Source organism: Panthera onca, chromosome E1 (genome assembly GCF_046562875.1).
Source record: "Panthera onca isolate mPanOnc1 chromosome E1, mPanOnc1 haplotype 2, whole genome shotgun sequence".
NCBI classification, from domain to species: Eukaryota; Metazoa; Chordata; class Mammalia; order Carnivora; family Felidae; genus Panthera; species Panthera onca.
The window spans coordinates 35,993,893-36,006,033 of NC_138352.1; the positions used below are offsets into that span (position 1 = coordinate 35,993,893).

General features: G+C 55.4%; 1 protein-coding gene across 2 annotated transcripts in view; it reads right to left on the reverse strand.

The window, feature by feature from the left end:
* KSR1 (kinase suppressor of ras 1) overlaps window positions 1–12,141 on the reverse strand; it is a 162,135-nt gene that overhangs the window by 26,684 nt on the left and 123,310 nt on the right. For both annotated transcript variants that reach the window (XM_078437518.2, XM_078437519.2), the window contains exons 6-10: window positions 11,089–11,149; window positions 6,637–6,720; window positions 5,005–5,066; window positions 4,797–4,903; window positions 1,493–1,661 (exon numbers count right to left, since the gene is read on the reverse strand). In XM_078437518.2, coding sequence (XP_078293644.1) covers window positions 1,493–1,661; window positions 4,797–4,903; window positions 5,005–5,066; window positions 6,637–6,720; window positions 11,089–11,149 — 483 coding nt within the window. The remainder of the gene's footprint in view (window positions 1–1,492; window positions 1,662–4,796; window positions 4,904–5,004; window positions 5,067–6,636; window positions 6,721–11,088; window positions 11,150–12,141) is intronic.

Genomic DNA, 12,141 nt, shown 5'->3' on the forward strand with positions numbered 1-12,141 from the left:
ATGGTCTCCACCCCCTTGGCCCCACATTCACCTCCAGAGGTGATGAGGCTTTAGCAAACTTTCTCACCATCCAAAACAGAACAAAAACCCACCTGTCTTCAGGGTCCCCCTGAAGGCGACGCGCTGGGGGTCTGGACTCTGACACAGCTGTCGTGTTGTAAAACAGGGGTACCGGGCAGCCTTTCCCCATAAACTGATTCGCTCCCCCACAGTGAAAGCTGAGTGGCTCTGACTGACCTCACAAAACGGGCTTTTTCTGTGGCTATTGTTTTTCAAACAGGCCCTTCCTTTTAGAAAAACCCAAACTAGGCGTTTAGCAAAAGACCCAGTTTCAGAGCATAATGACGGAGCAGAATGGGAGAGGAGGTCATTCCAATGGGCCATCGCTCCAGTCCTGGGGAGGGCGGGGTGGAGGGGGGTGTGCGCAGGATGATGCAGGACAGAGCCAGCCAGCCAGGTGTGTGTTAAGGCGAAGGCACAGGCAAAAGAGAAGATTCTTACAAAATCTCGGTCTCCCAGCACCCCTAGAAGAAACCCCTGGTGAAACGGGCCCAGAGAGGCTGTCCGGCCTCCTGCAGGCTGCATGAGGGTCCCCCGGCACAGGAAAAGCTGTGCTTCTGTCCCCCCGGGCCTGGAGCCTCAAAGGCCAGGCCTGACCTGACCAGGCCCAGAGCAAACTGGAGTGTCCCAGTGGCTGCTGCCTCCTCTGGGCCTCTACCATCCGAAATACGCGGAGGGCCAAGGCCAACTGCAAGGAGCTTCCAGGGTGGCCAAGACCTAGGCTCATCCTGAAACAGGCGAGTGGGCCCCACTCTGCTTCTTGGAGATATGGGACACCCCAGGCCTGGCCGAGAGGAGGAAGACCCCGGCCCTACAGAGCCCGGGGCGGTGGCAGAGTCAGAGGTCAGCTCTAGCATGCACCTCCCCTGAGACTCAGTGTCCTCATCTGCACAGTGGGCATAACCTAACCCCAACTTCACAGGGTCTCTTACTTTATGGAAAAGGGAACAAAAGCTTCCCATTAAGTAGCTTATTCAGATCACGGAGCAGGTAAGCAGCAGAGTCTGGGGCCTTCTGGGCCTGCCTCCGCTCCCTGGGCTGCCTGCCATGCTTCCTGGGAGCTCAGCAGCCCTGAGTGAACAGTGCCCACGAGAGGCCACCCCACACACGGGACGGCAGCGTGGGCTTGTGTCAAGACCCCAGGCCTTGTGCCAGACAGACTTCGCTTTGATCCTGGCTCTCTCTCTCACGTGGGCAAGCCACTTCCTCTGAGCCTCAGTGTCCCCATCTGTAACACGGGTACGGAAGCAGCACGTACATCAGAGCGCTCATCAGGTTTAAATACCGGAACGCACTTGAGTTTGGCACAGTGCCTGGCTCCCAGCAAATGCTCTTAGTGGCAGCAGCGTTTCACCTTGAGCCTGCTAGGGCGTGCCGAGAAGGGGTATCCCACCCCATCGTGAACGCACGCAAAGACCTGAGGGTGTGGTACCTGGGAAGTTGAACCTGCTGTCCCGCTGGCCGGGAGACGGGTTGGGGGGCGTCGTGGCACTGGATGGATTGGACGATGTCGGGAAGGGTGCCGGCGAGGAGGGCGTGGAGGACGTGGTGGAGGACGGGTTGCTGCTGGAGTCCAGGTGGTTCATGGCTGGAGGGTGCTCCTGCAGGACCAGAGATGCCAGAAGTGGGCAGGGACTGTCACTGCCCTACCCAGCCTGCTTCCCATCCCCCACGCTGGGGCCTTCCCCTCCCTGCCTAAAAACGAGGAGGTGCGCTCGGGGCATCCTGACGTTTTTACCTCATATTTGAGGGGATGATGGCACAGAGAGTCCCTCACCTCAGTGCCTATCCCCTAGGCGACCCCTGCTCATGCTTCTTCAGCTCAAACATACTTTCCTCCCAGGAGCCTTTCCTGAGCCCAGCGAGGACCACACTCCTCCTCATGCTCCCATAAAAGTTAGCACTTTTCATCAGGGCACTTGAACTACAGTCAAGGGAAGATATCTGGGGTGGTTTTCTGCAGAATGTCCTTGTGTGTCCTGTGAAGGCAGGGACCCTATTCATCATACCCCTCAGTGCCTGGCTCTGAGCCAAGCACATAGCAGGGTTTTTTAAATGAATTAAATTCAGCCTCCGGTAAGTGTTTATTTAGTGTGTGGTACACAGTGGGGTCTGATAAATGCTCCCCTCACTCTTCTACAGACCTACTGGCTAGGACTGCCCAGTGGTTTGGGCCCTAGCAAGGTCAAAGGACCAGCTGAGAGAGGGCTACGGGGGAGTCAGCGTTAGGTGGGACCCTGGCCCCGACCCCTTTCCCAGACCCAAACTCCAATCCCTTGGTGGACAGGGTTGGAATTCCTTGGTCAAAAACATTGGGGCCAGGGTCACCCGGCTGGCTCAGCCAGGAGAACCTGTGACTCTTGATCTCAAAGTTCTAAGTTCAAGCCTCATGTTGGAGGTAGAGATTACTTAAGAATAAATCTTAAAAAAAAAAAAAAAAAAAAGTTGGGGCCAACTTAGGTTAAATGCTCGGTTCATCAGGTTTTTCTTCTGCAGGCCCAAAGCGTCTGGGGTGTCCAGAGCACTCCAGAAGCTTCCAAAGCTATGCAGGGGGCCTCACAGTCCAGGGACAGCCTCCACCACTTGGTGCCATATGCGGGATGGGAAAGGAGCTGGGTCCACCGAGGTCCCATCCTATTCCTCAGGGCCAGGCCGGCCAGGGCAGGGGGAGGGACTACGAGGCAGACTGAATCCCAGCTCCCCCACTCAGCACCTGTGTGACTTCGTTCAAATCCCCCCACCTTTCCGAGCCACAGCAGTTCTCCATAAAATGGGGTATCAGCTGCTGCTTCACACGGTTTTTCACGTGTTCAGTGTTTGATATGAAGTTTTCCTCATGCCCACCGTGTGCCAGGCCCAGTGCAGGCATCAGGGAGCGGACAGGAGCAAGATGATGGCTCTGCCCTCCAGAGCACCCCTCCGCTGGGGAGACAGGCCGTCAGCCAGGGGTCCCGGGCAAGCCCTCCCTGAGGGTTGAGTGTGTAAATGCCGAGGAGGGGGTCTTGGGCAGAGGAAACGGTGGGCACTGAAGCCCCGCGGTGGGAATGGGCTGAGCCGGTGTGAGCCAGGGCGGCTGGAGAAGAGGGTGGAAAGACAGGCTGGCCCCTGAGAGATACACAGGCCAAACGCATGGCCCTCAGCACAGTGCCTCGGCACTCAGTAACAGTTAGCTCGTGTTATGGCCACAAACAGGGAAGGATGAGAGGCGGTCAGTGCCCTTGGTGACGTAAGAGAAGGCACCACCCAGAACTCTATGGGGCTGGAGCCGAGCAGGTGCGTGCAGGAGGGCTTCATGCAGGAGGAGGGGCCCTGAGTGGGTTCCGGAAGAACTGACAGGGGGAGAGCGAGGGGGTATGGGGACACGGTGCAAACAGGGGTGCACCAGGTATTGCCAGAGAGCGCAGGGCAGACAAGAAAACAATGCTGGGGCCCGGCATCCCTCCCGAGGAAATGCGCCTAATCTGTGACAGGCTGGACAACACACGCTGCTCCTGACAAACGAGTTCATTGTCCCGTTACCCTCACAACACCCTGTGAACGAAGCATTATCATCCCCACTTTACAAACCAGGAAACTGAGGCTTAGAGAGGTACAGGAATTTGCCCAAGGTCACAGAAGCAAGGAAGGGGACTCATCGGGACTGGAGCTCAGGTCTGTGGTCCTTCACCCCCACACCCCTATTCCTAGAGGGAATGTCACGGGCGGGGAAAATGCAATGACAGGTGGAGGGAGGCAGGAGACAAGGACAGGCAAATAAAAGAGGTCACCCCTGAGGCAGTGGCCTCCCTTGTTGGACAAGGAGATGTGGCCACGGTCCCTCCAGAACAGCCCACCCGCCCCCCCACCCCCCCCCTCCCCCGCCGCCATCCCAAGCTGCATCATCAGCCATGCCACCTGCTTCTCTTCTTTTTGTCCAAACCTCTACCTAGGCCGGCCCAAGCCACAGAAGGCAACCGTGGCCCTGGAGAAGCCAGTCGTGTGACCCTCAGTCACATGAGGCAAGGCTTAGCTTAGCATGCTAAGCCCTGGTATGGGGCTGGGACACAACACACTTGAAAACCCACAGCCACACCCACAGCAGCCTGGGGGGAGGCCACCAGCTGCACGGTCACCAGGGGGCTGCCGTCAGAAGCCATCATTAGCGCGGGCATCTTGCCGACACCACATACATCTGTGCCTGGACCGTGACAGGTCTGTTAGACTCTCGACAGTCTGTATGGCTGCAGAGGGCACCTGTCTGTATTAGCAGAGAAGCCCAAGCCCAGGCTCTGAAAAACACAATCCACCTTCACATATTATTCTTGAAGGTATGTTCGCTGTACCCTGACTAAGGCCAGGCTTTGGGGCCGGGCGGCCACTGAGACTTCTGCTCTGGGCCTGCCCCTTGCTCACGGGGGGGCCCTGTGCTCAGTTTCGTCATCTGAAATGGAGCGAAAATCAGTATGTGATTTTTAGAACCATTGTGAGGGCCAAAAGAAATACCAGTGGAAAAAGTTCCCAACTCATAGTAAGTGCTCAGGAAATGTTAGGTCAAAATAGAGGAAGCAGGTCGTGGGCACATAACTACGATCTGGACATAAACGTGAAGTCTAGGACATGGCGAAAGATAGGATCCCTGAAGGCCACCCTCTGGTCCTGGACCCCAGATTTCATGCCCCCCTCCCGGCCGGATCTCTGCATTACAGGGAGGAGTCCAGGGCGAGAGGGGGGGGGGGTTCTCCTGCCGCCCAGCGTACCTTCTTTGTCAGTGCTTTGGGGAGGGTTCCGAAATGGGGCTCAGCTGCTCTGTCCACCGGGTTGTTGATGTCCGAGGGGACAGATTCTGTCCTCCGAAGCCTAGGTTCTATTTAAAAAGAAAAGGGGGAACCATTAATAGAGAACAGACCGGGCTACAGAAGAGATTCCCCCCCAAATCCAGAAAGCGGAAAAGGGCAGAACACTCACGTGGAAGGAAGGATATTCTACAGGCAGGGGCTTCTTTTGTACACTTGTTGTGACACTTCAATCTGGTAAAGAAGGCAGGGTCAGTGCAGGGAGGGTCACTCGGGGCTCCCAGGGCATCCACGGGGCCCTGAGCCTTGCCGGGCAGCTCTGTGCAACACCCATTCGTGACCGCCTCGATCACCACAAATTCCTCAGCAAACATCAGCTCAAAAGTTTGGAACGTCCCACGTGGACAGTGTTAGCACGACCACGTTCCCACTGTTGTCTGCCTAATCTTCACAGCACACAGTTTAAATCACACCCATTTAAACGTCGTGGGTCCCACGTCTCTCCCTCTCCTCTCAAGAAAGGGAGACCCTCCACCCACATTCAGAAAGCTGAAGACAAATCTGAACTTACAAAACAAGAGAGAATCATAAGGAGGAGAATGTCTGCATTACCCAAGGATCCCAGAGATGCAAGGAGCAGTCCCTCCCGTTGCAGTCCAGCATGGGCCTCATGGTCAGACGGCCAGCATGGGCCAGAGTGCAAAGACCTCGACCCTCAGTTTGGTCTTACCTGCCCTACCACATCTCGGGGTTCTCAACGACTCAACGGGTTAACATTTAGGGCCCTACCAACCTCACTCTACAATCGTAGGAGAGCGCGGGGCTGAGAGGGCACTCTGTGCTCTCCGCATGAAAAGCATTACTTAAAAGGGAGCAGGAGGTCCCCAATTTAAAACCAGGAGCCACAGGAGACCTAGGCTGGGGGAAAGCTCTAGCGTCCTCTTGGTGGTCTGGGAGTCATGGGGAAAACACAATTTATCCAACTGACATGCATGAGACCCGTCGCCTCTGGTCTGGCAGGAGCCCAAATGCCTGTACTCCACACACTAGCTCGGAATCTTGGAGCAAGCCTGGTAGACAAAGAGGCCCGGAATCATCTTCCCAGTTGTAAGAATGAGGCCCAGAGAGGGCAAGCATCTTGCCCCAGGTCACAAAGCAATGGAGGGCAGTGATCTGGGAGCAAAGACTCCAGGCCCATCCTCCGTAGGGTGAGGGTAGTTAGACAGCAGAGAACATTCTGCACCCCCCACACTGCTCCCTATCCTTGTCCTTCTGGCCTACCAGAAAGCACAATGGTACGAAACAAGAAAGTGAAATCTGTACGCAATCTCCCTTAACTCTCTTCTGTGAATACCACTAGCCATCTCTGTTTTTTCCTACTGCCTGTCCCCTTCTCCCCATCTTGTGTACTAAGGCTAAGGCTCAATTTTGTGTAAGGCTAAAACTTCAGAACTCCTTCGAGTTTCCAGAACGGCCTTCCCATTCCTCGCCGATGTTGTGCAAGGTAAAAAGGCCTGGAATTCTTTCTTCCTGGGTCTACCTGGCAAACTTCTGCTCATCCTTCAAAGCCCACCTCAAATTTGCCCTTCTTCTGGGAACGTCTTGCCTGATGCTTCCTTAATCTCCCTAGAAAAGGGCTGGTCGCACCATGGTGTGCCGAACGGGGTCACAAATAGACGTACGAACTCTCAAAGGAGTCCCCTTGCATTCTGACTTAACCTCAGGCCAACAACCGAGTAGTAGCACCATTACTAAAGCGTGGGGTTTCCACCCTCTCCCACCGCTCCCACCCTCCGCCCCTCACCTGCAGTGTTTGCATTTCACTCCAAACATCATGCTCTTCTGGCACACGTGGCAGACCTGCGACAGCCAAGACTTGGTGGAGAACCTACAAGCGGTGGACACCGGAAAGTGTTCACGCGGCTGGGAGACCAGAGCCTGGACAGAACGGGGCCCCGGGGGAGACCGGGAGACCGGGTTCCATCCCGGAGCCACCGGAACCCTCTCCCGGGGAGGGCAGGGACGCCCGGGGTCACTGCTCCCCCTGGGCATTCAGATTTCCCAGCCACAAAGTCCTCGTTGGCCGACTCGTAAAGTGTGCACGCCAAGCGATTCCATCCAGTCTTAGGAATTTATCCAACAGACACGCCCGCTGGTGTCAAAGGATATGCAGATGAGGTTACTCCCCGCAGCGTATTTGCGGCAGTAAAAGGCTACAAACGGGGGCGCTGTGGGTGGCTCCGTTGGTTGGGTGACTGACTCTTGATTTCAGCTCAGATCATGATCTCAAAGTTCGCGGGATCGAGTCCCACATCGGGTTCTGCGCTGACAGCGTGGAGCCCGCTTGGGATTCTCTCTCGCGCTCCTCTCTGTCCCTCTCCCACTTGCTCTCTCTCTCAAAATAAATAATAAGCAGACTTTAAAAAAAAAAAAAAAGGCTATAAACAACCTATGCTGTTTACTGCATCGGCGACTGACTGTGTACAGGCCAGTCCGATCACACAATGGGACGCCATGAGGCCAGAAAATAAGAAAGCTCTTTTTTGTGCAAATATGGAATGATCTCCAAATTACATTATCAGGGGAAAAAGTACTACATGACCCCATTTATATGAAATTCAAAGACAGGGGCGCCTGAGTGGCTCAGTCAGTTGAGCGTCCGACTTCGGCTCAGGTCATGATCTCACAGTCCATGAGTTCGAGCCCCGCGTCGGGCTCTGGGCTGACAGCTCAGAGCCTGGAGCCTGTTTCGGATTCTGTGTCTCCCTCTCTCTCTGACCCTCCCCTGTTCCTACTGTCTCTCTCTGTCTCAAAAATAAATAAACGTTAAAAAAATTTAAAAACAAATTCAAATACAGAAAAAGTAACTTATGACGACAAATGAACAGTTGCCTCTGGGTGGTAGTGCTATCAAGGGCCAAAGGTCAATTCTGGGGGGGCTGGAATGCTCTGAATCTTCACCTGTGTGGTACACATGGGTGTGTCCATCTGTAAAAATTTGTGCACTCAGCACTATGGAAATGATGTCTCCGTTAAAAAAAAATTTTTTTTAATATTTATTTTTGAAAGAGAGAGATACAGCATGAACAGGGGAGGGGCAGAGAGAGAGGGAGACACAGAATCCGAAGCAGGCTCCAGGCTCCGAGCCGGCAGCCCAGAGCCCGACGCGGGGCTCGAACTCACAAAACAAGATCATATACTGAACCCAAGTTGGACGTTTAACCGACTGAATCACCCAGGCGCCCCCCTTTTTTAAAAAAATTTTAACGTTTATTTTTGTGTGAGAGAGAGAGAAAGCATGAATGGGTGGGGCAGAGAGAGAGCGAGACATAGAATTTGAAGATGCCTCCATTTTTGAAAGAAAAAAAAAGCAAAGGGTAGAACAGTGTCAATAATATACGTAGTATTTGGTGAAAACAGAAAAAGGAGGCCAAAAAATATACATATGTATTTGCTTGTATAAAAATTATCTCCAACTGCCCAGATCTGCCTACAGGGGGACCTAGAAGGCTGGGGACAGCAGGAGAGGACTGTGTGCATAGCCACCCTTCTCTACCTCTTGAATTCTGAATGTATTTCAATCCAAAGTAAATCAAAACTTAAAAAATTTAAAACCCACAAAAGACAGACTGGAAGGAGGGATGGGGGGTTGAGCGGGTGGTGTCCTCCGGAGAAAGTCTAAGGCAGTCCACAGGGTGGGGAGGCCTAAAAGGGCGGAAAGAGCTCACTTTTTTTTTTTTTTTTTTGGAGGATTTTTCAAAGCGTAGAGTATCATAGGAGCAACAGAACAAACAGCAACGGTATTTGGGGAAGGGTTTGTAATACATCCATAAAACATGAGCTCACTCAATTCTTACAACTACCCCTGGGGAGTTAGGCGGATCTGAGATTCTCAGTACACAGGCAAGGGAACCAGAGAGGTCAGGGGACTTTCCCGAGGCCACACACCGGGAAGCTACGCGGCAGGGTCTGGACCCCAGGGGCCTCAACATAGAGTGTGAGGGCTCCTCTGAGAGACCACTAGGGCAGAGCAGGAGAGAAAGAGCATGGGCTTTGGGGTCAGGCTACACTGGAGAATCCTACCACCTATGGGCTGTGGGACGCCTCAGGGCCTCTGCAAATGCGGCCAACATGCGCACCTCGCAGGGACCTGGGGAGATCACATATGTGAATGCATAGTGCCCAGAGGGTTACAGTCTCCACCCAGACAAGATGGGTGCTTTCAGGGACGAGAACAAAGGCACCCATGTGCTTGAAGGGCCTTTTTTTTTTTTTTAAGTTTTTTTTTAATTTATTTTGAGAGAGACAGAATCCCAAGCGGGCTCCATCTGCACTGCCAGCATAGAGCCCAACATGGGGCTTGAACTCACGAACTGTGAGACCATGGCCTGAGCTGAAATCAACAGTCAGATGCTTAACGGACTGAGCCACCCAGGTGCCCCCCTACCCCATGAAGTGCCTTTTAGGGAGCCTTGATCCTGCCTCCCTGGGATCCACATACTCTCTCTGGGCTTTAATCTCCTCTCATGCCAAAAGCAGGGATTAGGGAGCAGCTCAGTGGTATCTGAGATGACCTCCACCAGGGAAATCATGAAAACAGGGCAAAATAGTGGTGAGGTCCGGGCCCGAGAAGAGACAAGTGCTAGGAAGGGGTGTGAGGTGTGGGGTAAAAGCCTTCCCAGACCAGGGAAGAGCCACAGACAGCTTCCCCCTCCCCCCACAGGATTAGACCAAAACACTTTAGATCTTCTTAGAGAGGCCTGGAACACGGGTTTAAAAAAACCCAGAAGGTGGGGCAGTGACGTCACCAGGGTGGGGCAGCCTGGCAATATGAGACAAGGGGACTGCTGCTGCCCTAGCTGGAGGGCAGCTTCTGCTGCCCCAGGTGGAAGGAAGCGGCAGCCCGGGAAACACTCAGGGGCGAGCTGACACAGCCCACATCCTCTGTGAAGGCAGGTGCACCCAAGACAAAAGAAACAGCTGATCCCGGCGTGCCCCAGATCCTGGCCGACACGGGCCCCTCTCGGGCTAAGGCCTGTGCTTGTCCACCAAGTGCTCCCCGGTGCCGGACACGTGAAACCCAGGTGCACATCACCCCACTGTATCCTCATCACAGGACGGGGAGGAAGTCTTGTTTGCGGGGGCAGGGGGAAACTGAGGCTCAGAGAGATTACTGGCGTGCAACCCACGGAGGCAGAATGGGTAGGGTTCTCGTCCTGTGCTGAGCGGCTCTCTCACATCCTGGGAGCCTTGGGTACAGATGAGGGAGGCCCTGGGACCTGCACTCGAAGGGCTTGTCCCGACTGTCAGCCAGGCCCTCTCGTCGGTGGTACTCTAGCGTCTGGGGATCAGCCCTGAAGAGTCTCTGGGTGTCTGGGTGCCATCCAGGGGACACGATCCCTATCTTACTGGCAGCACGACCTCAGGCAAATTGCTCAGGCCCTCGGAGCCACAGCCGGGTCTCCACCTCTGGGCAAGAGTTCCAGGCTGGCCTCCCAGGCTGGACGGTAGCTCACACTCCCGGGGGAAATGAGAGGCTCTGCTAAGTTGCAAAGCTCTCAACAAGCGTGCCCTGCTGTGCTCACGGCAGGCTTTCACAAGGGACGGCCAGAGCGCAGGCATCCCGAGGCACCGTTCTGCTGGTTGTCCCGGCTGGGGAGATGCTGTGCACACCTACTGTTGGTGCCACACACTAGCTCCATGAGTGTTGAGGCCAAGCCTTCCGGCCAGGCCACGTCACGGGCCCATCTCAGCCTATGCCAGCTCACACCAGCACCAGCGTGACTAGGAGTTGTGAGAAATCCAGACTGCTAAGCAGAGAACTTTAGGGATGGGGCCTGGGGTTTGGAGCTTCAAAGCTCCACGGGCTCTGATGCGTGGCCGGGTGTGGGCCCGACGCGATCCGGTGCTGGACCCGCAGGAAGCTCTCGGCTCCTCCTCCGGGAGACTGTGAGCCTGTTTCTCCTGGGACCTGTGTTCTCCCTCAGCAGGGTGAGGAAGAGACACATGGAGGGGTCGGGGAGGACCCACAAGTCTATATGACCGCTGGTGACAGCCAGGGCTTCCAGGTGGGTGCAGGGCTATGTTCACAGAGGTGATGGACAGACCAGAGGCAAAGAGTCCCCGAGAAACAGGGATCAGGACAGACCGCCCCCCCCCCCCCCCGCAATGAGGAGCAACCCTTAGTGGGGGCACTGGTACATGCAGGTCTCAGCCCAGCTGTGCCCCATCCCTATTCCAGACTGGCTGGACCTACCTGTGAGTCACCGACAGCCCAATGTCCCTTCGTACCATCTGTGGGGATCCGTACGGGAGATCTGCAGGGAAAGAGGCCAGGTTGAGCAGGCTGAGGAAGCTTGTGCCTGGGACCTTCTAGATCAGAGATCACAGGCCGGGTGGGTGCGGGGACTCACTGAATAGTAGATAGATGTTTCCCTGAACGTTCAAAACAAGGACAGGCCAGGTAGACCAGGGCAGCGTGGTTACCCTCATGCCCGGCCTTCTTTTCCTACGAACGTTGCTGCCTGGCCCCCACAGATGGTTCAGAAACCACCGCTGTGTGGCTTCTGGCTGCAGTGGAAGGCAGGCTTGAAGGGAGGGCTGCAGGCAGAGCAAAGCTGAGGACAGAAGTCTCCGCCTACACCCCGTCCCACAAGAATCTACAGGTCACTGGCTTGCAAGGGCTTACTTCTGGTCACTTCCTACTTAGTGGGTAGGAGCTGTGCGGCCCTTGGCAGAGGATTTGAGACTGGTTAGCTATACAGCACATCTGGTACCCTTCCAGCCAGAAGCACCTGGAGACTTCTGCTCTGAGGACCACCAGTGCCTGATCTTGGCGGGTAGAGCAAGGACGACGTGGAGTTTTACCATGCTCCCAGGTGGCCCAGCCCCACCAGCCGCTGGGGAAGTCTCAGGCAACGAGCCCTGAGATGAGCATTCTGTCTGCCTTCCCACGGGGCACCCTGGGCTCTCCCTGTCCTAATCCTGGGCTTCCCCATCAGAATAGCATCCTTCCAGTGTTTACAGCATTACAGGTTGGGCATCAAGGAGCAGCAAGAAGCAACCACTCCATCCACAGGCAGCCCATGTGTCCCACTGCCCTTCTGCCCCTCCTCCACCAGTGCACCCCCTCTCCTCCCCTCCCCCACTCCCTCCCGCTTCTGCCCCCCTCCACCTGTGCACCCCCTCCCCCACCTGTGCACCCCCTCCCCTCCCCCACCCCCTCCTGCTTCTGTCCCCCCTCCACCTGTGCACCCTCCCCCTGCCCCTCCTCCACCTGTGCACCCCTTCCCCTCCCCCCTCCCGCTCT